The sequence below is a fragment of the Dicentrarchus labrax genome, unplaced genomic scaffold, assembly GCF_905237075.1.
Source record: "Dicentrarchus labrax unplaced genomic scaffold, dlabrax2021, whole genome shotgun sequence".
NCBI classification, from domain to species: domain Eukaryota; kingdom Metazoa; phylum Chordata; class Actinopteri; family Moronidae; genus Dicentrarchus; species Dicentrarchus labrax.
Genome location: NW_026136708.1, coordinates 1,749,929 through 1,777,030, shown reverse-complemented (window position 1 = coordinate 1,777,030; position 27,102 = coordinate 1,749,929). Strand labels below are relative to the sequence as shown.

General features: G+C 41.3%; 1 protein-coding gene across 2 annotated transcripts; it reads left to right on the top strand.

Annotated features, from left to right (window-relative positions):
- The first annotated feature begins 588 nt into the window (after positions 1-588).
- On the top strand, positions 589-27,097 carry dse (dermatan sulfate epimerase). Of its 2 annotated transcripts, XM_051409879.1 has the most exons (6): positions 589-824; positions 3,929-4,385; positions 12,533-12,786; positions 20,402-20,641; positions 23,072-23,279; positions 24,250-27,097. In XM_051409879.1, exons 2-6 carry the CDS (start codon positions 3,964-3,966, stop codon positions 25,994-25,996), a joined length of 2,871 nt encoding a protein of 956 aa, XP_051265839.1. In that variant the 5' UTR covers positions 589-824; positions 3,929-3,963; the 3' UTR covers positions 25,997-27,097. The 2 variants fall into 2 exon arrangements, with proteins under 2 accessions (XP_051265839.1, XP_051265840.1); XM_051409880.1 differs by lacking the exon at positions 589-824 and having other exon boundaries at positions 4,243-4,381.
- The last annotated feature ends 5 nt before the right edge of the window (positions 27,098-27,102 follow it).

The following is a 27,102-nucleotide window of genomic DNA, read 5'->3' as shown; positions in this document are numbered from 1 at the left end:
GGAAATATTTCCATTCATTGTATAGAAAAACTAAAACAAAATACAAAAACATTTCTTTTTATTTGTGAGTAAAACAGCAACTTATAACAATGCAAATATTCCAAATGATATTGATTAGCCCGGAGGCAGGGACGGATCTAGAGGGTGCAGCTGCCACCCTAAAAAACGCCTGGCCCCAGCTTGGTGTCAAATACTGGCAAATGTAACACTTTAATTAAAATTAATTTGAATTAGTCTGTTATGGCCCCAATTTATAAGTGATAGGCTTACATTCAATGAAAAAGACAAAACAATGTATTGATTTCTAAATCCACCTTTAGATATTTCTATCCAGTGTTTTACTGATCAGTCCAGGAAGAAACTTTCCCAAAATAATGACTTAGAATCTGAGAAAGTTTCTCATTATTTTGACATGCTTAGTCAATATTTTGGCTGAAATGGGCTTCCATAAAAAACATCCAATATTAATGCTCGCTGTGTTTATGAAGCAGTATGTAGACAGCCGCCTCCGGCAGCATTACTGGGGGACTTTCTCTCCACTACCTGTGGAGTGAACTCGCGGGGCAGAGTGGGAGGAGGGCGGCCACTTGATTCATTAGTCTCCTTTAAGCCTCTCTCTCTCCCCTGCCGCCCCTCCTCATTCGCCAGCATGACGCTCCCTCTGCACTCACACATTCTTTCCCTCCACTCTCTCACTCCGTTTCGTCCCTAAAAGCGAACTTTTCAACAGTATCGATAATCTTTCGGAAACTGCCCCGCTGCGAGGGGAGGAAATGCCGCTTGTGTCGACGGGAACTCGGCGTAGTGAGCGGCTCTTCTGACAGGTAACCGCTTTTTGCTCTCCGCTCCCGAACCTTCTAGTCCGACAGGAACAAGGCTACTTTTGTGTAAGGGTTGGATTATCAATAGCATCGATAAGTGATATTACTGTTCAGAATTGACTTTGGTGTTTGGTTTATAGACGCAGGTTTGTGATATGAGGCTGTGGGATGAAGCTGAAACACTTACAGTTAGCTCAAAGTGTGAGAAAGTAAAGTAGCATCTTATTGGCATTTATCAGTGGAAGGGAGGAATGCTGCTTCTGGCTGGAACGGTTGAAAGTGGCTGACAGAATAAAACCTCTGCTGTTAAAGCTTTTATAGAACAGTGTTGGCTGACAGTTTATCACTCAGAGCTATTAGCTAACTGTATTTAAACAGCACTTCATGTTTTAAAGTAACTAACTCAGACTATGGGAATAGCTAGTAAGGCCTGAGGCTAGGTAAAACTCTTGACTTAAGTTTGCATTGTTTTTAGCTCGTTATGTTTACACTGACATCATATGCTGCCATAATACATACAATCATTACAGTAACTGTGCACAGGCACACTCAAGGTTCTGCAGTAGGTCACTTTTATAAAATAACTTTTTGTCATATTCACTGAAACTTTCACTGTATCCTGACAGTAGAACATGAGACAGATCATGTGTGAAACAATCAGGTTCCTCTGGTTCCTCCTAGTGCTCTGATGGCATTTACAAGAATCTGCTGAGCCCAAATGGAAACAACCAATCAGAGCCAAGAAATTTGGTCAGTCTCCTCGGGCTGGTGGCTTGAAGATAATTGGTTGTTCCCGGGTCCAACACTGGGAATGAGACTCAACAATCAAAAACCTATTTTCATAAAAGTGCCCTACTGCAGCTTTAAAGCCTGTCCTAGCTAACAGTTGAGGTCATGTCATTTTCTGGGAGTTTGGGGGTATTTCCAACATTGGGGGACTTTATGTGTTATGGTAACACTTCATTTCTGTAGTCCGCCTACAGATTTTGTCTGTAGGTGTTTAATAGACAATCTAGTATATGTGACAGTTCATGAACATACTCTAACCAAGATGGTTTCTGTGCCTAAACCTAACTGAACCTTAACCACAGTGGGCGTAATATCAGAAATATGGGTGTTGGATCTCAGCTAATAAGCTGTTGAAATGTTAAGAATACTCTATAAACTCTCTATAGGCAGACTGTACAAATGAAGTGTTACCTATTTTATAATAAAAACACACGTCAGGCACATTTTACACAAATTGTGTAACCTTTTAGCTAAATGGTTAAAAGTAAAACCACTTTCCTGCCAGAAATACCAGTATGTTTGGGTAAATCCCAGTAAATAAGGACAAAGTCATTATAAGTTTAAAACCATTAGTTTTTTTATGAACTAATGGTTTTCATTATGCCCGACTTTTTTGCTGCACTGCCCTCAGCACCCCTACTTCCAGCACCCATGATTGATAATAAAGTAGGTTTTAGAAGTGGATCCTTGTATTACACCTGTTTAAGTGTATTGTTTTAAGATTTAAATCTGGAAATAACTCATTAAAGAATCAAAGCACTGGATACAAAACCTTTAATACAACTGTGCTACAGACACAGCTGGTAGAAAATATTACTCTATACGGACGTCTCTGTAAATTGTATTTATGGTATTATGGAGACGGCTTTTATACACATTTACACCTTCCTTTTTGAGAAATATAATTTTGGGGCTGCAGTTAACAGTTATTTTCATTATTCACTAATCTATCAATTGTTCTTCCGATTAATTAAAAAAATTAAAAAATCTGATGATGAGGCCGCCACATTACCTTGTTCGCCTTTGACTACTCATCCTGGGTATTCAACATTGGAACTGATTAACCAACTCCAGTCTATGAAATATCTTCAGATGCCATGCCCAAAACCAAGAGATATTTATGCAGTGATATAAAACAGAAACAAGAAGTAAATCATCACATTTGAGAAGCTGGAACCTGCATGTTTGGCATTTTTAATTTGCTATAAATTTTTTCTCAAATGACGAATGCAATTAAATGCATTGAGCCTCAGTAAAACTAGCTACAGTACAGTTCTGGCTTTAAGCACTCATCAGAATACAATGCAGTAATGCTGTTGTCAATAAGAATGTCTTAAAGACCCATAACAGGGTCTACCAAACATTATCCATTGAGTGTAGAGTTATGGCCCAAAGCAAGTAAGTTTTAGATCAGTCTAATTCAGGCTCAGTAAAAATAGATCCCTGGCTGCTGCCACACTTCCAGCTTTAGTGTGATAAATCAGTTGTCTTGGCCACTATTCTCACGTTCACCACAGAGGAATGTGTCTCCTCACAAGGGCTAATGTCAAAATTAACTTAAGGAGAGGCAGTCATTTTATACGCCATCTTCAGTCTTTCCTTGTTTATCAAACACAAAATGCAACACCCCGGACAGCTCACTGCATCAGAATGGAGTCCGGTCTAGACGCCGTTTAAATCACTACCAAAAGCTTTTCCACCGGGCCTTCGCCAACAGCTCCACTAAGGTCATGGAATTTACTCTCATGTTCAGAGCACAGACTGTGGGCCAACTCTTGTCTTTCTGTAAGCAGCGCAGTTTGGTTTAGAGGCTGTTTCAGTGGACCAGAGTAATGTTACTGCGGTAATGGGCCATTATGACCTCCAGGCCTGCTCGTCTGGCCATCTGGGTGTGCATGGCTAGACTTGTCTGACAATGGCAACTCAGAAATAAATGTTGGAGAGTGAATATTAGGTAACGCAGTGTGCGGAGGTGTAGTACAACATCCAGATTTGGCTGCTAGGTGCAAAGTAAGGGAGGATTTTATGGCAGAAGGGTATTGTGGTAACCTTGGTATCTATAATGAAATAACAATTTGGAGGAAATGTATACAAAGTTTGAACAAGAATGACTTCTACCTAGGTTATCGGGCAGTACTGTGGTTAGTTCTTTACTGTGCTGCTCAGTAATGACCTACATCAGTATGGAAAGCCTGCATCATCAGGACTACAGCTGTATCTAATTATTCAAGGAATGCAGGGCTTTTGTAAGAAAAGGCTGTGCAGAATATGGGCCGGCTTTCTCAAATCCTTCTCTTCCCCGCACTTCTCCCTCTCAGCTGAGCTCCGTCGGCTGTCCCTCTCTGATGACACTATGAGAACCCACACCCGCGGGGCCCCCACAGTCTTCTTCATAAGTCTGCTGTGGCCCCTGCTCGCCCCGGTGGTGGCGGCGGAAGTGGACCCCAGTGGAGGAATCCCCTTCATGGGAGGCAACTACGATGGCCATCCCATGCTGTACTTCAACCGGGGGGACGTGGAGGAGATGCAGTACGCGGCCGCGGGGACTCATCGGGACATGGCGAGGAGGATCCGCGAGGCTGGCGAAACCATGCTGGAGCACCCAGAGGAGTACCTTCCCCCCTGGAGCCCAGCGGAGTTCAGCGCCCGCTGGAACGAGGTGTACGGAAACAACCTGGGCGTACTGTCCATGTTCTGCCTGCTGTACCCGCACAGGGCCGGGGCCCTCGACCTGGCAAAGGACTACATGGAGAGGATGGCGGCTCAGCCTAGTTGGTACATTTTCTGTCTTTTTTATTATTTCATATGTTTAATATTTTTAATTAAAGCCACAGTCTGCTTATTGTGAATAGTTTGGACCCTCCAATTCTCATTTACTTCCTTTCTGTCTGTTTTTCATTTTAGAGAGAAAACTAGAAATCTATTCAGAGTTTACAGATGGTGCCTGATATAGGTTTCCATCCCCATGTGTGCATCAACTGGGTATTAATGCTAAATCCTCCCCCTTAGAGGCTTTCTTGTCAGTCCCATCTCCGGAGTCTTCTCATTTTTCTCTGTGGGCAGAGTTCTGGTTAAGATGCATTGTGCTCCGATAAGTCTCTGGTCCAGGAAATATGTTTAGCAGCTGTTTTCTGAGCATGCCCCCCCCCCATGAAAGGAAATGAAATGTTCAGATGTGAGCTATGTAGCGCTAGGACTTAGGGTCCAGGTCCAGGTTAAAGCTGCAGCTTTTTGTCATACTCACTGAAACTTTCACTATATCCTGACAGTAGTACATGAGACAGATATTCAGGTTCCTCTGGCTCCTCCTATTGCTCCTAATGGTATTTGTTAGAAATCCACCAGGTCTGAACAAAAACAACCAATCAGAGCCGAGAAAGATATGAAGACGCGTTGGGTTGGTGGCTTGAAGATAGTTGATTGTTGAGTTTCATTCCCATATTAATTAATCTGTCAGTTATGTTTTTGATTAATAATTTTCCTTATTTCTTAATGCCAGAAAATAGACTGCATACCCAAGATGGTGTGTTTATAATGACTTTATAATGATTATGACTTGTGACCCCTTAAAACGAAGCAATATTTTTAAGTGGCCTCGGGTCACAGGTCACATATGTGGCAACAGTTAGCTAAAGAGTTATGTTTCCTGCTCAGACTGATTCATTGGAATCTTTTCAGTGGCCTGGGGAGCTGAAATGATCAGCAAAGGTTTGAGCAAAAAAATGTTTCCTGTTCTGTGAATCATCTCGCAATCCCTGAGATGAACCTTTGACCTTTGTTCCACTTGGAACCACTGGTTTACAGTATTTCTATGTTGAAATATCAAGTTTAATATGGCGGACTCTGTAGAAGAGGACCTAAGGTTTTGAGATATCCACCTCTTAGATTTCTGCCTCCACCAGATTACAGCAGGGTCTGTACTGTCAGCATTTATCACAGGATTTATTTCCTGGTAGAACGTAATTCCAAAGAAATCTGCTCAGCGTGACATCAGGGATTAATTTAGGGTAACTGGACACTGGTTCCTCAAAAAACAAATTTTAGATAATTTTTCAATTCTGTGTATCTGTCTAGTTATCTATGGCTACTGTACCTACAGCACCAGGGGAAGTGAGAATATGATGTCATTTTGGTGACACACCATCCCTGTTGTATTCAGAAACGCTTAATAAATGTGTGAACATTAGCTTCCTTCCGTTGTGAGTCTGTTGAATCAGGACTTGAGCACTTCTCATCCATCTTGCTGAAAAGTCCACTCTTGACCTTGGAAAAAGTTGTTTCCAATCAATTGTTCAATCTCAAGTACATTAAAGACACACACAAAGGGCAACCATTTACAGCATACTGCCTTTAGAAACTGAGTACACTAAGCTGTGTCAGTAATCAATACACACGTTAGTAAAGCATTAATCAAACTAATAACTAACAGCACTCAACTTCAGACAACCTTATCAGACTTTAACAGTTAGCTAGTGTTTCTCTAGTGGAGACAAAACTATTAAAAATGATTCATATTAGCAGTTTGAATTCAACTAAAAGCTCCCTGCCCCAGACTCCCTTTAAGAAACATCACATAAAAAAAAATTAACATGTCTGTAACAACACGTAACTCTAGAAACACGAGCTAAAGGCCGTCATTTGTTGATAGTATTCTGATCAATATCATCCATAAAGATAAAGTACATTTTGCTGCTTCAGGTCACTCAGCCTCTGTTGTATCTGCGCTCTTTCAGTGGGAGAACCCTATGGGAATGAGAGGTGGATCGTAAAGACTTAAGATTTCTCTCTAAAATTAGTGCTGCATGGCTCCCCCAGTCGTCTCTGACCCGACCCGATATTTAGCCTACTAGATATTTCTGTGGCGTTGACAGGAGCAATCTGATCGGGGGCAGTTGTTCTCCAAAAAAGTCGGCAAGTTTAAAATCAGGGCTCAAATCACGTAGTGTGAACTGAGCTTTAGGCTTAGAGTTCAAGTGTTCGGACACAGCTGCAAAACAACTGATAACAACGTTTTGTCTCATTACTGTCTTTCAAAAATAGTGTGGGTTGTTTTTTTTTCTGAATTTCAACAGCATTATGAAAAACATAAGGTAAAAAGTGTGCAGGCTTTAGTGTAATTTCAGATCTCAATAAATGACTACTACTACAGCTACAATTAGAAGCACCGCAGTAGTGAATGGTTCATATGGACTCAATATAGACAGCAGCACATTGTGTTTTCTCATATTAAAAAGCTCTGTAAAGTCACTGAAACTGAACAGCCGGTTCGCAGGTGAACATCATTCAGAATTTACATCCGTACCAGACACCCTGACGGTATGTGTCAGTGCTAAACTGCTCGCCATTACGCAGTCTGAGCACCTCCAGGGTTAGAGGAGATTCCTGACACATGGGGCAAAACCCTGGATTGTGGCAGCTAATTTTATCGCTGGGGTGGTAGGTGCTGCCAGGCGTTTCTCTCAACTTAGCTCATAATCAAAGGTCACAGCTCCTTCTGTTACATCACAATACATTGAAACAGATTGCAAACAGTTACCAGGATACCAGTACCAGGTACATTCTGTTTAGATTTGTACTATTCCCTAAAATACTACAGTTCCATAGATTTTAATCACAGATGTGTACAAAAATGTGTGTAGGAACCAATTGCAGAAAACCATCCTTACCACACTTCATATTGTGAGTACAGTCAGCAAGTCAGCTGAATCCATCCTTCAGCCCATGTGTGAACAATCCTCAGCTCCTCAGAGTCAGCAGCGGCTGAGCATCATGCAGGCATCAGCCATCGACAGTGCTTCCTTTCCCTAACAATTTGATTAAGTTCAATGAAAATTAGTTCTGCCTGGCAAGTGCAGAGTGGCTGAGAAGTGGATTACAGCCATTCACTACTCCCCGGTCCTCCACAGCTTTTATTTCAAAGACTAAAGGATTGAAGGTCTCAGAAATGGCGCTTGGAGAGCGGTTGCGCCCAGTGTCGGGCTCCATGGTAACCGTCTACTGTTAATTCACATATGTTCACATGATCTCACACTATTAGTGCTCACCAGCTAGCTATGGTGACAACTTTCTTTAGTTAAAACTTGCATTTGATTTTTGGTACAAATATGTACAGTTATCCACAAACCAATGGTAACGTTGCACATTATAAATGAAATGGTTTGTGGATATTTTGTGACGAAGGAGAGGCTTACAACAGGTTTGTTAGGGCTCAGTGGGTTTTGGTGAGAAAACACTCAATGTGAAACATAACTAGCTTAACAAGAACATTTTACAAGATGCCTTTAAAACCAGTACCATAAAAAGCTGCAGTAGGTAACTTTTATAAAACTAATTTTTTGAGAACGATATAAAGACGCTTTGGGTTGGAAGCTTGAAGAGGATTGAAGATTGTTAGGTCTAATTCCTAGAGTCCCAAAGCGTCCCAGAGTGTATTTGACACCCAGGGACTGAGACTCAACAATCAGCCGTCTTTGAATGATTGGTTGTTTTCATTCAGGCCCGGTGGATTCTTGCATTCTTACTTTATTTTTAAAGTCTAACCAGATGTTGCATATGAATTATTTCTACCTTGACCGGATGTTGCATAATAATTGTTGCTAACTTAATCAGCATCATTTTGGAGCTCAGGGGCAATGACGCAGCTACAGTATTGGATGAGTTTGGAGTGAGAACGTGTTTCAACATTTCAATGCTATCTGTAACATACTACTGTACATTGTTAGAAGTACTGCGGGATTGAATGCAGATGTCCACTTTTTAGTGTCACTCTATTTCCTTTGTTCTATTCCAACAACTCCCCAACCAGATGTTTTTTCTCCCTGAACCCTGAAGAGTTTATTGTTGATGTTATCAAAGTTTCTCATTTTTTTAGGATTTGATCATTTCACAATCAACTAGGCACTGTATTCTCCTGCCTGACAGTAGTAGAGAAACCACTCCAAGTGATCAGGCTAGACTTTATTTAGTTTAGTTTATTTTCATTTATTTTGTTCTGTTAGATTGAATGCAACAGCAGCAGAAGGACAGTGTGTTAATCTTAAAGTGAAATTCCCTCCGGTACAATCCCCTCTCTCTTACAGGTACTCCCCCTCCTCCTTCATCCTCCATGTAAAGGGAGGGAGAGGTAGGAGGTTGGGGGTGGGGGCTAGCAGCTTAATCCTTCTCATTTTGCTGCACGGCTGCTGTGATGCCTCCAGCCATTGAACAGGAGGAAGGGGATTTTCCAGCAGCTCATTTCTGGGGGGTTTTAGTGTGGCATTAGTGCAATTTGTAGGCCATTTTTCACAATATCAGTATGTGTGCCACAGTGCAGAAACGTGAAGCCACTGAGCATGTGTTTTCACGTCTTAAGAGCACACTGCGAGTTTTCTCCTTGGCCGCACTTTTATTATGGTCACTGAACCTCTGAGGGTTTGTGCAGAGTGGCTCCAGGAATCAGTCAGCTGTGGTTCCATGACCTTCAATTATGTCTCTGAACAACTCCAGGAACCACGTTCCGATGGAGAGCTTCTGCTTTGTGGCATACTGGTGCCTGCTGCTTCTTTTTTTCTTTTTACACAGTCTGTGCAAACACACAGAAGTGAGATTTAGTGTGCTTTGGCATGATTCAATATACAGTCCAACAGTGACTTGGCATTCCTTTTATTATGTCTTCCTTTTTGCCATATGGGCAAACTGCAACATAAAGAAGCTTCTTAATCCATCTGGTGTTCATTTGGATGACCAGACAGGAAGTGATTTTCAAATAAACCTCTGCCACTTAACTCATGGAAACCACGTATTACCAACATCAAATGGATGAACCTGTCCAAATATTGTTGATATAATTATTTTGCAATTTCATGCTTTATTTGATTTGATTTTATTCAGCATGGAATCTGTAATATATTGTGTATACAGATACCCCACTTCCCTCCCCACCCATCCAACCGTGTCTTGTGAATTGACTGATTACCTTTAACCGGTGATGGTAGAGAGAAAATGCAAGCACCTCCAGTCCCTGAAGCTACCGGTACTTCAGATGATTTAGTGCCGAGACGTGGGTCTACCTCTCTGGCAGAAGAGTGCTGCAAGTTGAAATCTGTTCAACTTTTAACACCGCTGGGCGCTCGGAAAATTAGTTTTTGAGCGCTCTCAGCGCTAAAAACGCGTTTGGTGGACACAAGCCCTAACTCAGACAATTCCAATCACATTTTAAAGGATATCGACTGATTATCGTTATCGCCAAAATCCCAAAAAATAACGAGATATTATTTTTTGCCCATATCGCCCACCCCTACTCCGGAGTTTTCTAAAGAGCTGAAGTGAAATGTGACCACCTGTAAGAAGGAAACCTCATTTACAATCACAACTACATTTGTAACAATACACAGACTGTGAAATGTCCAGCTGGATAACATAACCATCACCAAAAATACGTCATCTTGTCTAGTATGACGTCTGTCATAGAGAAAAAATAATCATTTATGCTATTGAATTATTAACTTGAAATGAAATGGCATTGAAGGCATTCCAACATGTGTTTAAAGGATAAACATTATTCAACAAGGCAAAGTCATTCATTTTGCTCTGCAGTAACATTAACAGTGGGTGAGGAACACTGTTAGCGGCAGGTTAACAGCTCGGTTCCCATTCCCCTATTGCAGAAGTCTTTTCAGGCCAAGTAGCTGATAGAGGGACAGAGCAGGGACCCCCTACTGCCTGATCACTTGAATTTTGCTACTAACATCATACTTTTAAGAGAGCGAGCTAATCTTGGTTAATTCAGCAACAAACCTCATGTATAGTTTAAAAATGTGACGTCTTTAATTCTGTGTTTTATGTGTTCTGTTTACCCTTCTCCTTTTTTGTTTTAACCTCTTACTTTCATAAAAGCCCTTCTCAGGAAGGGTGTTGTCAGTTAGCATCCTCTGTAGATATCTGGTACCTGTATTGACAGATATTTTCTAGCCTGTCTGCGTTTCCTGTATCTGTCCCTGTCAAATAAACTATGAAGAAATACATGTTGTACATGTCGAGACAGACGACCACCCACCTAGAGCCGAAGGATCTGTCCTAGGTTTCTGCCTTTTAACAGGCAGTTTTTCCTTGCCCTTGTCTCCAAGGTCTTGCTCATGGTGGTACTGTTGGGTCTCTGTAAATAATGTTATAAAGAGTTCGGTCTAGACCTGCTCTATTTGAAAAGTGTCCTGAGATAACTTCTGTTATGAATTGGCACTATACAAATAAAATTGAATTGAATTGAATTGAATAACATTGTGTTGCATATTAAATAGAAATAGGGTGCACATATCAAAATATTATTGAAATAAGAATTGGGGCGAAGTGCAATATGCAGATTGCAGAGACTGCAGTGATTTAAGTAATAGCATTATAATGAAGTGCTGTAGTGCTGTAGAGATGCTCTGGCCTACAAATGTTGTTCTCCAGATTTAAGTAATGTCACATCATCAGGATTTTAATCATTTTTTCAGTGAAAATTTAATTTGTGGAGGAAAAATGATCATTCCCACCCTAAACATGATACATATTACAATTTCAATATCTATCCAAATAGTTTCTATATGATGTTTTTACCATATCAGGCAGCCATAATATTAAACTGGGCCTACAGCTAGACAGTATATATTAGACTCATTATGTTGTGTATTTTCAGACAAGAGACAGTTTTAATTTGGCCCCCCTGCAGTAACTCTGAGCAACCCCTGCAGTAAGTCCCTGTCCTTATACTAATATGTTCAGACACACATATACCACTGTGTAGACTAATGCAGTGCAAGTTATTAGACCATGGACAGTTGAGATGAGCTGCTTAGATTTAATGTAAGTTAATGTACGAGACAAGTTGACTTCCTTCAGTTTTGATCTGTTGTTTTATCTTTTTTATTCCTTTTAAACAGACGTTAAATATTGTTTTTTAATTGTTTTTTTAATTGTTTTTCTTAATTGGTGTGCACTATGTTTTCCATGATACTTGCCGGGATTGGTAGTCTAGACAGGAATGGGGGAAAAAAATAACATATTTGTTTATATAATTTGTTTATTTAATAAACATAATTTCCCACAAACCCTAGGCTGTTGTGGGTCAAAGGTCACCAGCTACACAAACTGTCAAGTGGTGAGCTACGAGATTGAATAGGGATGGCTGAATGGTGCAGACATTTTTACAGCTTTGAGGTTTGAAAGACATCATGGATGTGGAGACACTGTTAGGGTGATGTGCATTAACTTCTGTCTCAGCTTATTTCATGGGAGCTGTAGTTTTTGAACGCTAATTGCTTATCTTTTGTTAAGGTCATAAAGGTTGCTGAAGCACATACTAGTAGCAAACTCTTAAACCTCAAGAACGTGTTCCACTTTAACTCCTTGCCTGGAGATGACGTGATGACTTTGGCGCTGTGTTAGATCTGAACAGAGTCCTTGTGTACGTCTGAGTATGATTCACTGAGTCAACTCGTGGTGGTTCAGAGTACAGCTCTTGGTTTCATCACCACATCTGAAGTTCATTTCTCTTGAATTAAAGTGAGCAGAGTTTTTACCTTTCACTTTGCACTCCTAAAATTGACAGAAGTCAGCAGTCTCAGATCCTAGCGCCTGTTAATCAGAGGAGAATTGCTCACGCTACACTTTCAGTGTGTCTTTATGAGTCTGACTTTATTGGTGAGAGATGGTGCAGCTGTAATTGTGGTGTAAAATGCTGCTTAGCATCTTTATTTTGCTTTCACAGTGAATGCATGTTTTACAGCTGTGTTAAAGATAAATGAAAGGCTTTGAAAACTCCTTGCTCATGACAAACCATTTGCAAGGGCTTCATTTAAAGAGAGAAAATTTCACACCTGTTTACCATTGAATGTTTGTTTTGCACATGCTCCAAATATGTCTGATGCCTCGCCTTTAGCCTAATGTTGTTGTTTGTGTTGCAGGTTGGTCAAAGACGCGCCCTGGGATGAAGTTCCTTTGGCGCACTCTTTGGTCGGGTTTGCCACCGCTTACGACTTCCTGTATGAGTACTTGAACAAGGGCCAGCAGGAGCGCTTCCTCCAGGTGATCGGCAACGCGTCACGCCTCATGTACGAGAAATCCTACGTCCGAGGCTGGGGCTTCCAGTACCTGCACAACCACCAGCCCACCAACTGCGTGGCTCTGCTCACAGGAAGCCTGGTTTACATGACCCAAGGTTAGTGGATGGGGATTCATGTGTTTGTGATGTGTATGTGATGGAAATGTTGGTCAGCATGTCTGTCCAATACTTTGGCAGGTTTCCCACACGTCCTGGAAAACATGGACATTAAGATATCCTGGAAAACCCGTCACTCACTCATTCTGAAGAAAAATGTCTTGTTGTTGTGGAAACACCTTGAGTGAAACAATGCTCTCCCCCCATTCTCCTCCATAATGAACCAAACAGGAAAAATAGTAGATCACTTTGTAGCACGGAGAGAGCTTTTTAAAACTTTGAAAATGGATGTCCTTTATATGGTAGAACAGTGTTCACGAGCACACGACCTCTGCATGCAACTGCCATAAAGACTTTTCTTTGTTGAGCAGAGTGTTTCGAGAGTCTAGAAATTTGGCAAAGATATTCTTAGTCCCCAGAGGATGTTCCCCAGTGTTTTCCGTGACCCCCTAACTCTTCCTCCTTTAGGGATTTTCCATTAGAGTCAGACAATGCCTCGCTGACTTACATTTCCAGTTCAAACACACCAAGTTTTGCCACGCCAGAGATCTCCAGAGTATGGCCACAGTGCCCGACCGCATCCAACCCATTCCCCCTTCTCCCCCCCAAACAACCTTGTGTTCCCAGACTCAACTCCTGTCAGAGCAGGCAGACAGTCTCTGTGTTCAGCTCTCAATACTTTCGTAGCTTCTAACTGAATCTTTGTTTGTTTCTGTCCTGCGTCTCTGATTGTACTTTAACATATGTGCTTTATTTTACTGTTTCACGCTCACTTTCAGCTGTATAGGAGTTGAGTTACTGCTTCATTATAAAAGCTAAAACAAAACAACCCAAACTTTTATTGTGAAGAATTTATAGGAAGTGAAACGTGTTTACCATCAAAGTGACGGAGTTTAGTTAGCAGCTATTCTTAAATAAAAACGAGCCTCCATACTGCAGGGAGGAAGGTGTTTTTGCTTTATGTATTTGATTCTCTGCTTTGTTCTCGCTAACGTCGCTCCCTGTCCTCATTCAGTCTTTTCCTCTCTCAGCCATCGCTCCTCTCTCTGCCTTCAAGCAGGTAGCCATTCAGGACAAACTTCACATTTATTGACCTACAATTTGGTAACCCCAACACTTGGTGTAATGAACACTGCAGCCTGTAAGGGTGACTAGAAGGGTTTTGAGTTTTGCTGGTGTAATAATAATCAACACTTGGTTGCCATGGTTTCACTGAGGTCTGAGAACGAGTGGCTGATATTTTAGTTTACTTTATGCCCTTTATCATAACCTGTATATCTGCTAGCTTCAACTGTCTCAACTGACCTCCTTCACTGCTTCCAGCTCTGTGGAGTTTACAGGTTGGAGTTAAAACCTGCCCGGCATTAAGAAGCTTCGACTCAGCCAGAGGAATTTCATTAGTCTGGTTTTCACTGTGGAGGTTTAGTCTCACATGGTCTATAGACTGATTTAGAGGATTTCCACCCTGCTAAGGATACAGTTGTGGGGACCTTACAGTAAAAAATGTCAGTTTTGACATAGAGTGTTAGATTTTGTTTTATAAGGGGCTTGGTGACTATATATACACCAACTGTTTTGGACCATATTTGCTTCTCTTGTCCACAATTGGCATATTCAGATATTTTGTCTCAATCAACAATCCAAAGATGTTCAGTTTCAGAATGATATGAAACAGAAAATCAGTAAATATTTGGCATTTTTGCTTAAAAAACAACTCAAATCATTCATTCATCCAAAATAGTTGAGTTGAGTTAACTAATAGATGAATTACCTAGAGTTTGACTTCATTTTGTGAAAGTACCTTGTCCTTTAACCATGTTGTGCAGATGTGTAAAGATGTTTTCTTATGTAAATAGTTCATTTTTACACCAGCTGGGCGCACTCCAAAGGACAAAACAGCCCCCCCCAACCCGGTTATCCTTCCATTATTGCATTGCAATAATGAAGAATTGCAACATTCTTATTGCTTAAGAGTAATGTTCAACAAAACATTGCTCCAGTAACACTATGCATCACTGTTGAAAGAGTTTAGGAGTCTTGGATTTACGGGATATGTCGGCTGAAACAAAACAGTGAAGAACTGTTTCTGTAGAACATTACGGAATAGGTTACCAGTTAATTATTTCTTCATCTATAATGGATTGCTGTTGCTAGATTTTGTGCGAACTCGCTCATGACCCACTTGTTGCAGCAACATCTGTACAGAATTATATTACGCATCGAGAACACAGGATGGTACCATTGCCTTGATGACATATCCCAATTGATTTCCAGTAGAGCTGCTAGAGCTAGATATTACTTCATTAATCAATTAGTCTATCAACGCAACAATAATCAACATTGATTTATTGAGTAAAGGTGCCAAACTTCCTCTGGTTTCACTTTTTTAAATGTGATGTGAGATTTGATGGTTTTGGTAAAGTGAATTTTTTGGGTTTTTTGGATTGTTGTCTGACAAAACAACACATTTAATGTCATGTCATTTTAATGTCAACATGTCATTTTATAGACAAAACTATTATTTAATTAATCCTCAAAATAATCTGCAGATTATTAATAATGGAAAAAGTCAGGAAAATATAGTTATGGCACAAAATCAAATCACATGTTGAAACTGAAACATTTTGTACCAGTTTGTTTGTTACCTACTCCTTTGGGACTATTTCTCTCTTTATTTCTATTGGCAATGTATGTTACACAATTTAGACATTTGACTGACTTAAATTGATCATTTGCATGGTGACACTTGCCAACCTCAGTTTGCTTATGAGAGAAACTGACTGGAGTTTCAGTGCAGTGAGCCCGCGGTTATCTGCCGTAACTGCACTCAATCCTTTGTCATTGTTCTCGTGATGAGGTTCTCCACACTATCTGTGACATTCTGCATTAGGCGACATGATTATTCTGCTTAATGTTTGTGTTTGCCTCTATATCCTGCCTTAAATATTGTGTGTAGCAGCAGGGAAAGGCCATCAGAAGGTGAATGTCTGCAGTGCAGCTCGCTTCACTTACAGGGATTAGATTTTTGGTACAACAGATCCAGTCCTGATGTGAACTAAATGACAGCTGGCTTACAGAGAACCACTGTGGTCACAGTGGTTTTATTTGAGGCTTTTTTTGCAGAGGGCAACAACAGGCGCAAATCTGTGTGGATACTCTGGAGAGTTACAGCCTGACCTCTTTTTGCTTCATTTCTCTTTGTGTTGAGCCCAGGAAAAAGTGAGTTTGCTCCAGCTCAGCCTGTCTGAGTTACCTGGGGACGGGACTGCTCAACCACTGCTTAGGTGCTTTGTTTGTAACAGATTGTATTTGTTAAAAGTGTGCTTTACAGCAGGCCTCATGCGGGAATGATAGTTTCATACGTAGCAGGGGTGAGAATATAGCCTCTTAAAAGATTGCTAACACATGATGTATTTGCCATGATTAAAAAAAACTCATTTTAGCTGCTTCATTTAGCAGCCTCACTCAGGTGTCACATGTAACACTGCACAGAGACCTGACCACATTCCATTAGCATATATAATTCATTTCCTGTGCAAAGAGATGACATTACCTCCAAATATTATTCTGTCAAGATGGCTGTGAATAAATGGAAAGTTTCCAATAAGCACTGCCAGAAATGAAGCCTCTTTTCTTCTTTTTCACTGGTTATCTGACACAGGCTTTTTCATTAGTTTGTGCCCTAAAGTAACATGCTCTTACAAACACTCACTGAAATTAGAAATAAGCATGCTGTCTGTGGTTCTTCTGACGCTCTGACAGATTTAGATAAGAAGGCAGCAGCAGCTTAGAGAAGTGCATTCCAGATGCATGTGTTTGCTTGTTGGTGCCTTGAAGCTGAATGTTTAATTGGACAGAACTGTGCACAGTTCATCTACAGTGAAGCCCATTTCCCCTGTCTGTCACATCCTTCCCACTGGACACCCACACTAACGTCTGCCAGAGTATGTGGACCAGACGTCCCGGTTTGTCTGGCACTGTCCCGGTTCCAAGCTGGGTGTCCCGAGTCCAGACAAATATCTGACTGTAAAACACAAAAATGTCCTGGTTTTCAACATTCACTACCAAACTGTCCCAGTTTGCCCCACAATTAAAATAACAATCAGCATTGTATAGGCTGCGTATTATACATATGGATATAAAACAATTGAATTGAACTTTACTTGAACTCACCACTGCGTTTCAGGAATATCTTTATCAGATTTTTTTACATTTAATTCAAGTAGCAGATACACATAAGGGACGTCACAGTTTTTCAGTCACATTTCATTTATACCACAAAATACGTGGCTTCAAAATGTTTTTCTATGGCTAGTTTTTCTGAGTAGCCTAGCTTGTAGTGTAGCTTGAAACAAAAGGTGTGGTGTTGCTGCAGTTGAACCCGGGCCAATGAGGAGGAGGATTTTAAACATTAAGTAACTTCTGCTTACACATTAGATTAGATAGACACTACATAGATATTGCTGCATAAGGGACATTCCTGACTTATTTCACTGAGTTTTATGACTCCTTAGTAATTTTTAGCACTTTCCTATAATTGACCACAGTGGCCTCTGGAAAATGAGACTGGCAGGACAAACAATAAGAAGACATGGACATTGTGAAAAGGTTCATGAGAATTTGGTAATGGCAAATTTGATCATTTTGGTAATGGCAAGTGTCTGAGTAGGACAGTCAGACGGACTTATTCCACATCACATGACTGTCTCTACCCCACAATTGAGCCTTCAGCCTTATGGAAACATTGTATTCCATTAGTGACTCTGTGCAACCCCAGTCGGTCAGTTCTAAGATCCTTTCAATTACACTCCATCAGCCGTGTGTTGTGTTCTCATGCACAGACAAACTGGAAGAGCAGAGGGTGAGTCAAAGAGCGTTATTGGAAATAACAAATCCCTTGACCTTTCGCAGTCGTCTGACCTGCAGGGTGACGGTCCTCCCAGGAGTTAACACATACACTTGCACCTAAAGTGTGGAGGCAAAATGTGTGCTGATGGTTCTGGGTGTCCAGACCCAGCACCCTGGCTAACAGCATGAGAGGCAGTCAGCCTGACAGCAGCATTATCCCCTCTGCTAGTCATTAGGAAAACGAGCCACATTATCAGACTTTGGGAAAGCGGAGGAAGTTAGAGTTAACCAGAGAGTTACAGTACGCTGCATTAATGTGATGTAGTTTGTCTGGTATGTGTTTTCCTTTTAATGTGGCTTTACGTGATGATTCCCTTTTTGTTTCTCCTTTTTTGTTGACGTCGTTGGTGTATGGTAATTGCTGTGGTGTAATTACATGTTCAGCACTGTCACCAGTTTCTATGGATTTTGGGTTGTTGCCATTGGAGTTGTTTTCTTTGTTCAGACTTAGTTTTTGGTTTTTTTTGTGTGCTTTTTTTGTGTCACTGTCTATGTGGCAGAGGAGTTATCTCAGGAAAGACCTACTTTACAGAGTGTAATGTGAAGTTGTTGTAATATTATTTTCAACAGCTGGCAACAGAAGTGCTGACTCTAAAAGCTCCACCAATGAGCCCACAAAGAATTATCACTAAATATGCAGTTCCCAGGAGCATTTTAGCCTCTTGTGTTTGGGGTTTCCTGCCCCCCAAACTCTGTTCTTATCTATCTCGTTTGCAGGCTGATATGAAGCTGTTCAGTGTTGCAAGAAGCCAAAAAAGTTTGATTTAAGTTTGATAGACTGACTGTGATCTTTCACACTGCGGGATCTGAGTGCAATAGAGACTTCTGCAGGGCAGATAGTGGTTGTGGAGCTGTTAACTTCCGCTTTAGCTTCCTCTAAAAAAAAAAATAAATAAAATAAATGAGTGAATTAAGTAAGTGTCTTGATGTGAATTAGTTTCAGTGTATCAAGAAAAAAATGTCCATCTACTAGTTTCAAATTAGTTTCCTTAACACTTACTTAAAAAACAAAAAGACATATTTTGTAATTTTGTATTTTTTAATGATTTAATGATTGAATTAACTTTTGATTGATGAGCATTTCTCAGGCTCTGGTAGTCCAGAACACTGACAAAGATGTTTATTTTTCTCACAGAGCTGTCATAAGAATTGAACTTAATCCGTTCAAATGTTCACATCATTTTTTTTTCTTCTGAGGAAAGTCACTGAAGAGTCTTGAAGCCTGCCTCCTCTGAAGTGTGGCCCACGACTGAGCGCTGGTGAAGTTCTGTTTGTGTAACTACGGTCTTTCTGTGTGCCAGGAGTTCCTGTTTGATGGTAAATACCTGCTCTGTGTAGGCCAGCAGTCCCCAAGCCCAAACCAAACACTGTTGGGGACGGCTCCAGTGGGCGGACTGGGGCGGCTGGGCGGGTGCTGGCCAGTTACCGCTGATGGCCCCGGGATTCCTCAAAGAACTGTGGCTGGAGTGTTTATGCGGTTGCTTGTTCTTATAGTAAACTCTGTGTGTGATCCAGTGTGTGTGAGAGAGAGAGTATACATAGTGCAGTGTGCCATAGTGGTGTCACGCTTTCCATAGCTGCAGCTAAACGTTGTGTGTGGAAGGTTTCTTTAGGTAACAGACTGACGTTGTTTGCTGTTTTTCAATTCCATTAGAATTAGACATAACACACACTCAAATACTGTAAAACAAGATTCTGTAATGTCCAGGCCTGAAAATATTCTCAACAAGCTGAGCACTTTCACGCCCCCTGCTTGCAAAGAGGATTGCAATTCAGTGTGTTGTATGATATCTGTATCTATGAATCTGTGGGCAGGGGACAAGATTTTGGTATTGCAAGCATTCTTGCTACTGTTTGTAGTCTAGTCCAAGTAGTATTGACCAATCACAACTGAGCGGACTTTGGTTGTGTGCAGAGCAAAAGAGGCGGAGCACATTGGCCAAAGCTCGGAACCAATCGGCTATCGCCTGTCAACAGTTTAGCTTTTTATAAATGTACATTTATATGCAGATATGTGTTTATAGAGATTAGCCAGAATGTCATCTGGGCCGCAGCTCAAGTTGCAAATCGGACTGTAAACAATGACACAATAAAAGGAAGTCCTGGCCCATGGTGAAGATGCACTTCAAGCATTTTACTTCTGAAACAATGTGTAATGAATCTGTTCATACTTAAAATAAAAAAATAAACACGGCTGGAAGGGGCCATATTTCTGGAGTTTGTATACCCTCGGTATACAAACTGTATAACAGTATAACAGGCACTGACACACACAGACCTGCAGCTTGCAGAGGAGAGACACAGAGACAGCGATGAACCTGGTCGCTCACACCCTGCTCACTGTTTGTAGATACACACACCAAGGGATTATGTTTGTGTGTCTATACATTGTTTTTTAGGGAAGTCCTGCACAGTATGCCTTCACATTAATACTGTACATCACATACCCAACACATATACTTTAAAAAGCTGCGATCCGCAAGTTTATTTTCATATCACACTGAATTTAATTATTTCATTAAATGTAGAGAAAACACAGTCACACATCCAATCCTCAATTTCCACAGCAATTTACATCATTACAGTCTCATATAACATGGGCAGAAACTGAGCTGATGCAACCCTTTGAGCAAACAAAACAAACAATGGAGGAACTGGGAATCTTGGTATTCAACCTGTGAAACCGTCTCATCTTCCTGTGTTTCAGGGTACCTCCAGGAGGCCTACCTGTGGACCAAGCAGGTCCTGTCCATCATGGAGAAGTCCATGGTCCTTCTGCAGGATGTGACGGACGGCTCCCTGTATGAAGGAGTGGCCTACGGGACTTACACCACCCGCTCTCTGTTCCAGTACATGTTCCTTGTGCAGCGCCACTTCGCCGTCAGCCACTTCGACCACCCCTGGCTCCTGAAACACTTCGCCTTCCTCTACAGGACTATCCTGCCCGGTAACTGTCACTTCACCTGCTGTGGGCCAGCACACTTGTTGACTTTTTAAAAGGCTGTGAAATGTATGTGATACTGTTTCCTCTGCAATGGATATATTTAGGCATCTAAATGCAGAGCAGGTGAGCAATCTGTCAGCAAGTGTTTACTTAGCTATGAATGGCTGACTCATCCAGTTAGTCCTTACTGGAAAGCTCTATCCCAAAAGTTGGATACATTAGATTAGATGTGAAAATAACCTCAGGCCGCCACATGGAAGAGTAGCTTCTCCTCTCAACTGATATGGGGTATGCATGCGTGCAGTTATTACCTTCCTGGATGCCTTTCAAAGCTGAGACCTGCAGGGATCTGTGGTGTCCTGGAAGTTTCGACTGAAGGTCAGGGGGAGGGCAGCAGCGGAGGAGGGGCCCCTAGGTCAAGCTTGGACATTTTGCAGCCCCCTGCCAACAGTTTCTGTATTGTGGCTGAGCGGATCTGCTGCACTCAGAAAGCACCTCTAATTACATCAGCCAAGAGGGCCACGGCTCCGGAGCCACAATAGCAGCTACCCCAGACAGGGAGACAAGGCCAGATTTTGAACTGCCCCTGTAGCAGCCCAGATGATTGCTGTCCCCTCACTGTCGTGTGTGTGTGTGTGTTAATGGTTGTGTGCAGACGGCTGACAGAAAGCAAATGGTGATCAGAGTGTAACAATGGAAAATAGGAAATCTTCTGAAGAAAAAGTGCTCACTTTTTCTGAAACACTGCAGTTAAAACAACTGTCACCATGTTTAAATGTAAATGTGAGTAACAGTTCAATTTGCAGTACTTAAAGGAAGTTTAAGCTGAAGTTAAAAGTGAAAGTGAAATAAGCAGATAAGAGGAGCAATAAGTGGAAGTGCTGAAAGAAGTTACTGTCAGGTCCAGTGTCAGTGAAGGTGTGAGCAGCCTCTCTTCAAGTTTAAGGGCTAAAAGGTTCACAAATGTAAGTTGCAGTGTAAGCACTGAATGGAGTTGCATGGCGGTTGGATGATTGCGCTCCTCTGACAGATGACGAGAAGAAAATGGTAAAAAGAGTGGGACATTGTTGAAGAGTAAGCACTGAAGTGTTAGTGGAGGAAAGAAGTTACTGTCTGTTAAAGTGAAAGTAAATCTCTCCTTCCACACCAATGGGACGCATATCCTTGCTCTCTTGTCAGTGAGCTTCTGCTGAGCACTGTTGTGCTTATAGACTGTCAGTTTTGGATTCGAACGGGTCAATACACTGAATAAAAAGTGACAGCCCTACACAGTCGTCACACTTTATATATATATTTACTTTATATACTATAAACTGTTTTCATATCGGCATATATCAGAGGAGATACGCCAATACCGACACTAGGACTGTAAGAAAATATCAAAAAATATTGTATCACAACATTTTGTTTTGTAATGTTGTATCAATTCTCAAAAACACTGTGTTGTGTTTTGTGTTTAAACCCCCAACTGATGGAAAGCAGTATCATAAATGTAAAGTGAGGGCTATGGTGTTGCAGATCCCACTGTTCTGGTTGCATAAAACTCAGAGGTGTTGTGTTCTTTATACAGTTTTCCTAAAATTAGATTTTTTTAAAAAGAAATATATTGAATCATGACCCCTGTATCGTGATACATATCATATTGCCTGACTGTTGCCAATACACAGCTCTACCCAATACCGATATGTCTGCGACTGATACCGGCCCATCGATTGGACTCTATTAAGGACTATACTGCAGGTTAAGCATGGGTTGTTTGATGACATGGAGCTATGGTGTTAGCAGTACATGTGTTAGCAGTTGCCCTGTCAGCTCTATGTATGCTCAGAGAGGATAGCAACTATATGACAGTTAAAATTCATTCAGTCTTTACTATTCAACTCCTAGCATTATCTCAATGCCTGTAATGATTATATTGAAGAGTTTGGTCATTGTTAAGTCAGGAATAGTGCAAAAAGACTCTCTGTCGCAATTTCTGTTTCTGATTGTTTTCAGCTGACAAATGATTGACTGTGATTACATACTGCAGTTGCTATAGCTGGTTTCTAAGAACCCTCTCACCACCAGAGTGCAAGGTTTTCCTTACATAATTACAGAGGACAAAACAATTTGCGCCTGGTTTGGGCCTGAGCTAGGTCACAGCAGAGGGGACTGAGGTTCATGTAAGGGGGGGACACTTCTGTCACACATTCATGACCACAGGCCAGATATTTTGTACTGAGCTGTGTGTGGTAGTGTGTAGGAATTTACAAAGAATTCACATATAGGTTTAAGTGATATTTTTATGCATGTTTGACACTACAACATCAGTCAGCACATCAGCATTTTATGTGTCATGTGTGGCTATTATTTCTGATAGCCAGTATTTCTGCCTGACACCTCTGTGAACGGCCACCGCTGAAGTTGTCCTCTGTGTTCTCACTGTCTCAACAGGGTTTCAGCGGACTGTAGCCATTGCAGATTCCAACTACAACTGGTTCTACGGGCCGGAGAGCCAGCTGGTCTTCTTGGACCGCTATGTGTTGCGTAATGGCAGTGGAAACTGGCTGGCAGATCTGATTCATCAAAATAGGGTGATGGAAGGGCCAGGGCAGGCTGGGAAAGGCCAGCGATGGTGTACTCTCCACACAGAGTTCATCTGGTGAGCTACTGAATTTGGTTTCATAATATTTCATAGGGAATATCTGACTGCAGTTTTTTCTGTTTAGTTATTAATAACAGGGAAATGTACCCTGAAACCATTCTATTGGTAAAGCATATTTTTTTCATGCCTCACATTTTGGGCTGTATTTCTTGTATTTCTTGCCATGGTTGAACTCAGTAAATCTAATGACTATTTTTATGTTAAATTATGTTTTAGATTAGTCATTTAAACTATCCTCTGGTACTTTTAAAGATATGCACCTATTTGCTTTCTTGCTTGGAGTTAGTTAAGAGGATCGATATCAATCTCATATGTGTTAGACAAAGCCAGCAGATGATTAGTATAGCTTAGCATAAAGACTGGAAGCAAAGGAAATCGCCTATCACAAATCTAAAGCTCATTAATATACACCTTGTAAGCTGTTTGATTAATCTGCATAATTACCATTTCACATTGAGTTTCTTGTACAAAGTCAGGTTAGCTGTTTCCTTATCCATGGAGTCGCTATGCTAACTGCCTGCTGGCTCTAGCTTAATATGGATATGAGGGTGGTATTGATCTTGATCTATTGAGTAGAGATTCTGATAACATTTCTTCCTTCCCAATATGATCCCAATATCGAACTTTTTGTATTGGCCAATACAGAGTACTGATCTGATGTGTGTGATAGATAGGGCGGGTCATGACTTAACTATCCTAGGAAAATAAATGGCTTAGTGGGACGTAGCAGGGTTCCACTTCAGGGATAGAAAATGTGTTGGTATCAGCTTTTAGGCAGTATTGGAGCAACTCTTCTATTGACCCTTGAAAGCAGCAAGCTTAGGGTTGTCAAAAGGCATTTGGGGAAAACACATAAGTATGCTACGTGTACATGAGGTAGTATATAATAACCACTGTAATACCTTAAAACTCCATCAGTGGTTGCTTTTCATCCATCTGATATCTGTTCTCTTATGCTATTCTGCAGGTATGACCCAGGCCTAAATCCCAAGCCTCCTTCAGATTTTGGAACATCCCAACTCCACTACTTTGAGGACTGGGGTGTGGTGACGTACGGCAGCACTTTACCTGCAGACACCAACCGCTCCTTTCTCTCCTTCAAGTCAGGGAAACTGGGGGGACGCGCCATTTTCGACATTGTTCACAAGAACAAGTACAAAGAGTGGATCAAAGGGTGGAGGAACTTTAATGCTGGCCACGAGCACCCTGATCAGAACACTTTCACTTTTGCACCCAATGGTGTCCCATTTATCACTGAGGCACTGTATGGACCCAAGTACACTTTGTTGAACAATGCAGTGTTGTTTGGCGCGGCCATGTCAGGGAGCTGCTTTAAGCCATGGGCCGGACAGGTTACAGAAGCCTGTGACTCCAAGTGGTTGAAGTACAAGGTGGGGTTGGCGGCTGATACTCAGGGCAGAGTAGAAGCTGCTATGGAAAGACAGGGAATGGTCTTCATCCGTGGTGAGGGACATTCCGCCTATAATCCAGAGCTGAAGATCAGGAGCTTCCAGAGGAACTTGCTCCTCCTTCACCCACAGCTCCTCCTCCTTGTGGACCACATCCACCTGGATCCAGACAGCCCAACCAGGGCAATGAGTGCCTTCTTTCACAACACAGAACTTCCATTCCAAGGTACAAAGATAGATGGTGTTCATGGAGCATTTGTATCACACGGTGAGGATAAATATAAGATGTTCTGGATGGATGACACAGGCTACAGTAACAAGGGAGTGGTAGGTTACTGGAATTACCCTCGGGGGTACCCATACAATGGCTCTAACTATGTGAACGTCACAATGCCACTGCGGTACCCTCACACCAGGGTGGCCTACATTTTCTTTGGACCAGGTGTGGATGTACAGAGCTTCAGCTTGCGAGGCGATGACCAGAGAGTGGATATTTACCTGGCCACCAAGGATCACACCTATACCATCTACCTGCTGACTGGAGAGGTCACCAGCAAGCCTCTGTTTGCCATGGTGCTGCTGGACAACAAGAAGATCGTATTCGAGAAGGCGGCGGCAGCAGTGGACAGCTCGCCCGAGGAAGTAGAGGAATACGTCAATGTGATGGAGGATAACCTCCAGCACGTCAAGCCCGTCTTCCAGCAGATGGAGAGACACATCCTAGGGCGAGTTCTCAACACTGCCAGCTTCCGTAAGACTGCAGAGCGTCTCCTCCAGTTCTCCGACAAAAAGAAAACAGAGGAGGTCATCGAGAAGATGTTTGCGATGTCTAAGAAACAGGGCAAGAGCAAAGGGGGGAAGAGAGTGAACCTCGAAGAGAAGCTCTCTGAGAGTCTACCTGACATTTTTGCACAGATTGAGGTGAGTGAGAAGAAGGAGAGACAGAGGACATCGAAGCGTACATATGAGGACAGTCCAGAGGAGGGAGATGCAGACTCGCGGGCCTTTATGGATTATACAGACGGCCGCAAAAACAGAAAGGGGGCTTTCGTCAAGGGCCGCAAATTCAAGGAGGTTCACATGGTGGCCACGGCAGGGAGCGAGGGTCTCTCCAGCACAGCCTCCTACATCAGACTCTTTCTCCTCATGAACACCGCCACCTTCTTCTTGCTGCTGGCTGTGATACTGACTCGTTTTCAGAGGGGTCGAAGCTTGCACACGCAGAGATGTTTCTACACCATCCTTCTGATCGACTGCTTCATCTTACTGTACCTCTACTCGTCCTGCTCTCACACACAGTGCTAACATGGTGACACACCTCAGTCTGAGCCAGATCTTATGCCAGAATATTAGGGCTACTTTTAGAAAAAGATTTGAGATTTCGAGAAAGTTATAATTTTACAAGTGGTGATATTTTGAGAATGAAGTTGTAAATTTGCTAGAAAAAAAATCTTATGTTATGAATGTTTTGAATTCATAAATTAAATTATAATTCATAAAAGTATAATGTTACAAGATGCTTATTTAAATACTTGTTTATACTTAGTCTGTGCGGACTTTTCTCGTAAAGTTACAATCTTCATACATTATGACTTTTTCCTCCAAATTATGAACTTATACTAGTAATATTAATTTTATCTTTAATAATATGAATTTTATTCTCTTAATATTATGACTTTTTTCTTCAAATTCCAGGTTTATTTTTATATTGTGATTTTTTTTCGAATCTTTTTCTTGAAATTACAACTTTATTCTAGTGTGACTTTTATTCTCGTAATATTATGACCTTTATTCTCTTGATTTTATGACTTTTTTCTTAAAATTATGGGTCCATTTTCATATTATGCTATTTTTCTAGTAATATTAGGACTTTTTCTAGAAAGTACAACATTATTCTCCTAATATTATGATTTTTCTCTCGTAGGGCCAATTTTCTTTTATATATCCCAAAATGAAAAATTTGCCTCAGTAGCATTTATTCTTATAACATTATGACTTTTCCCCCATAATATTATGACTTTATTCTTTAAATTTCAGTTTTTTTTTCTAACAGTTGCTCTAATACACATAAGATCTACCTAATGGGTGTTCAGGAAAAACAACTGATTCCAAATAGGAATTGAAGAATTGCCAAGATGAAAACCAGACCACCTCTGATGTAATAAGCTTCTGTGGAGCTTTAGAACCGAGTCTGTGGGAAGTTTGTCCTTTGTAGTGTTCAGAGGTCCTGCCTTGTATCAAAGATCTCAAGGTTAGCCACTATTATAATACAGTTGCCTCATCTGTACTTGAGATTGATTCTGTCCACACAGTTCATAGAAATACATTTAAATGTATATATGTGAAAGCAAGATATATTTTTATGGTCTCTTTTTTTACCATTTGTAAATAAAATTACTACGTGCATAGGT

What these genes read in the sequence shown, in the direction of transcription:
- dse (XM_051409879.1), top strand. Translation starts at nt 3,964, where the DNA reads ATGAGAACCCACACCCGCGGGGCCCCCACAGTCTTCTTCATAAGTCTG. An exon ending in ATGGCGGCTCAGCCTAGTTG is followed by an intron (nt 4,386 to 12,532) that starts GTACATTTTCTG and finishes TTTGTGTTGCAG; the next exon opens with GTTGGTCAAAGACGCGCCCT. An exon ending in CCTGGTTTACATGACCCAAG is followed by an intron (nt 12,787 to 20,401) that starts GTTAGTGGATGG and finishes CCTGTGTTTCAG; the next exon opens with GGTACCTCCAGGAGGCCTAC.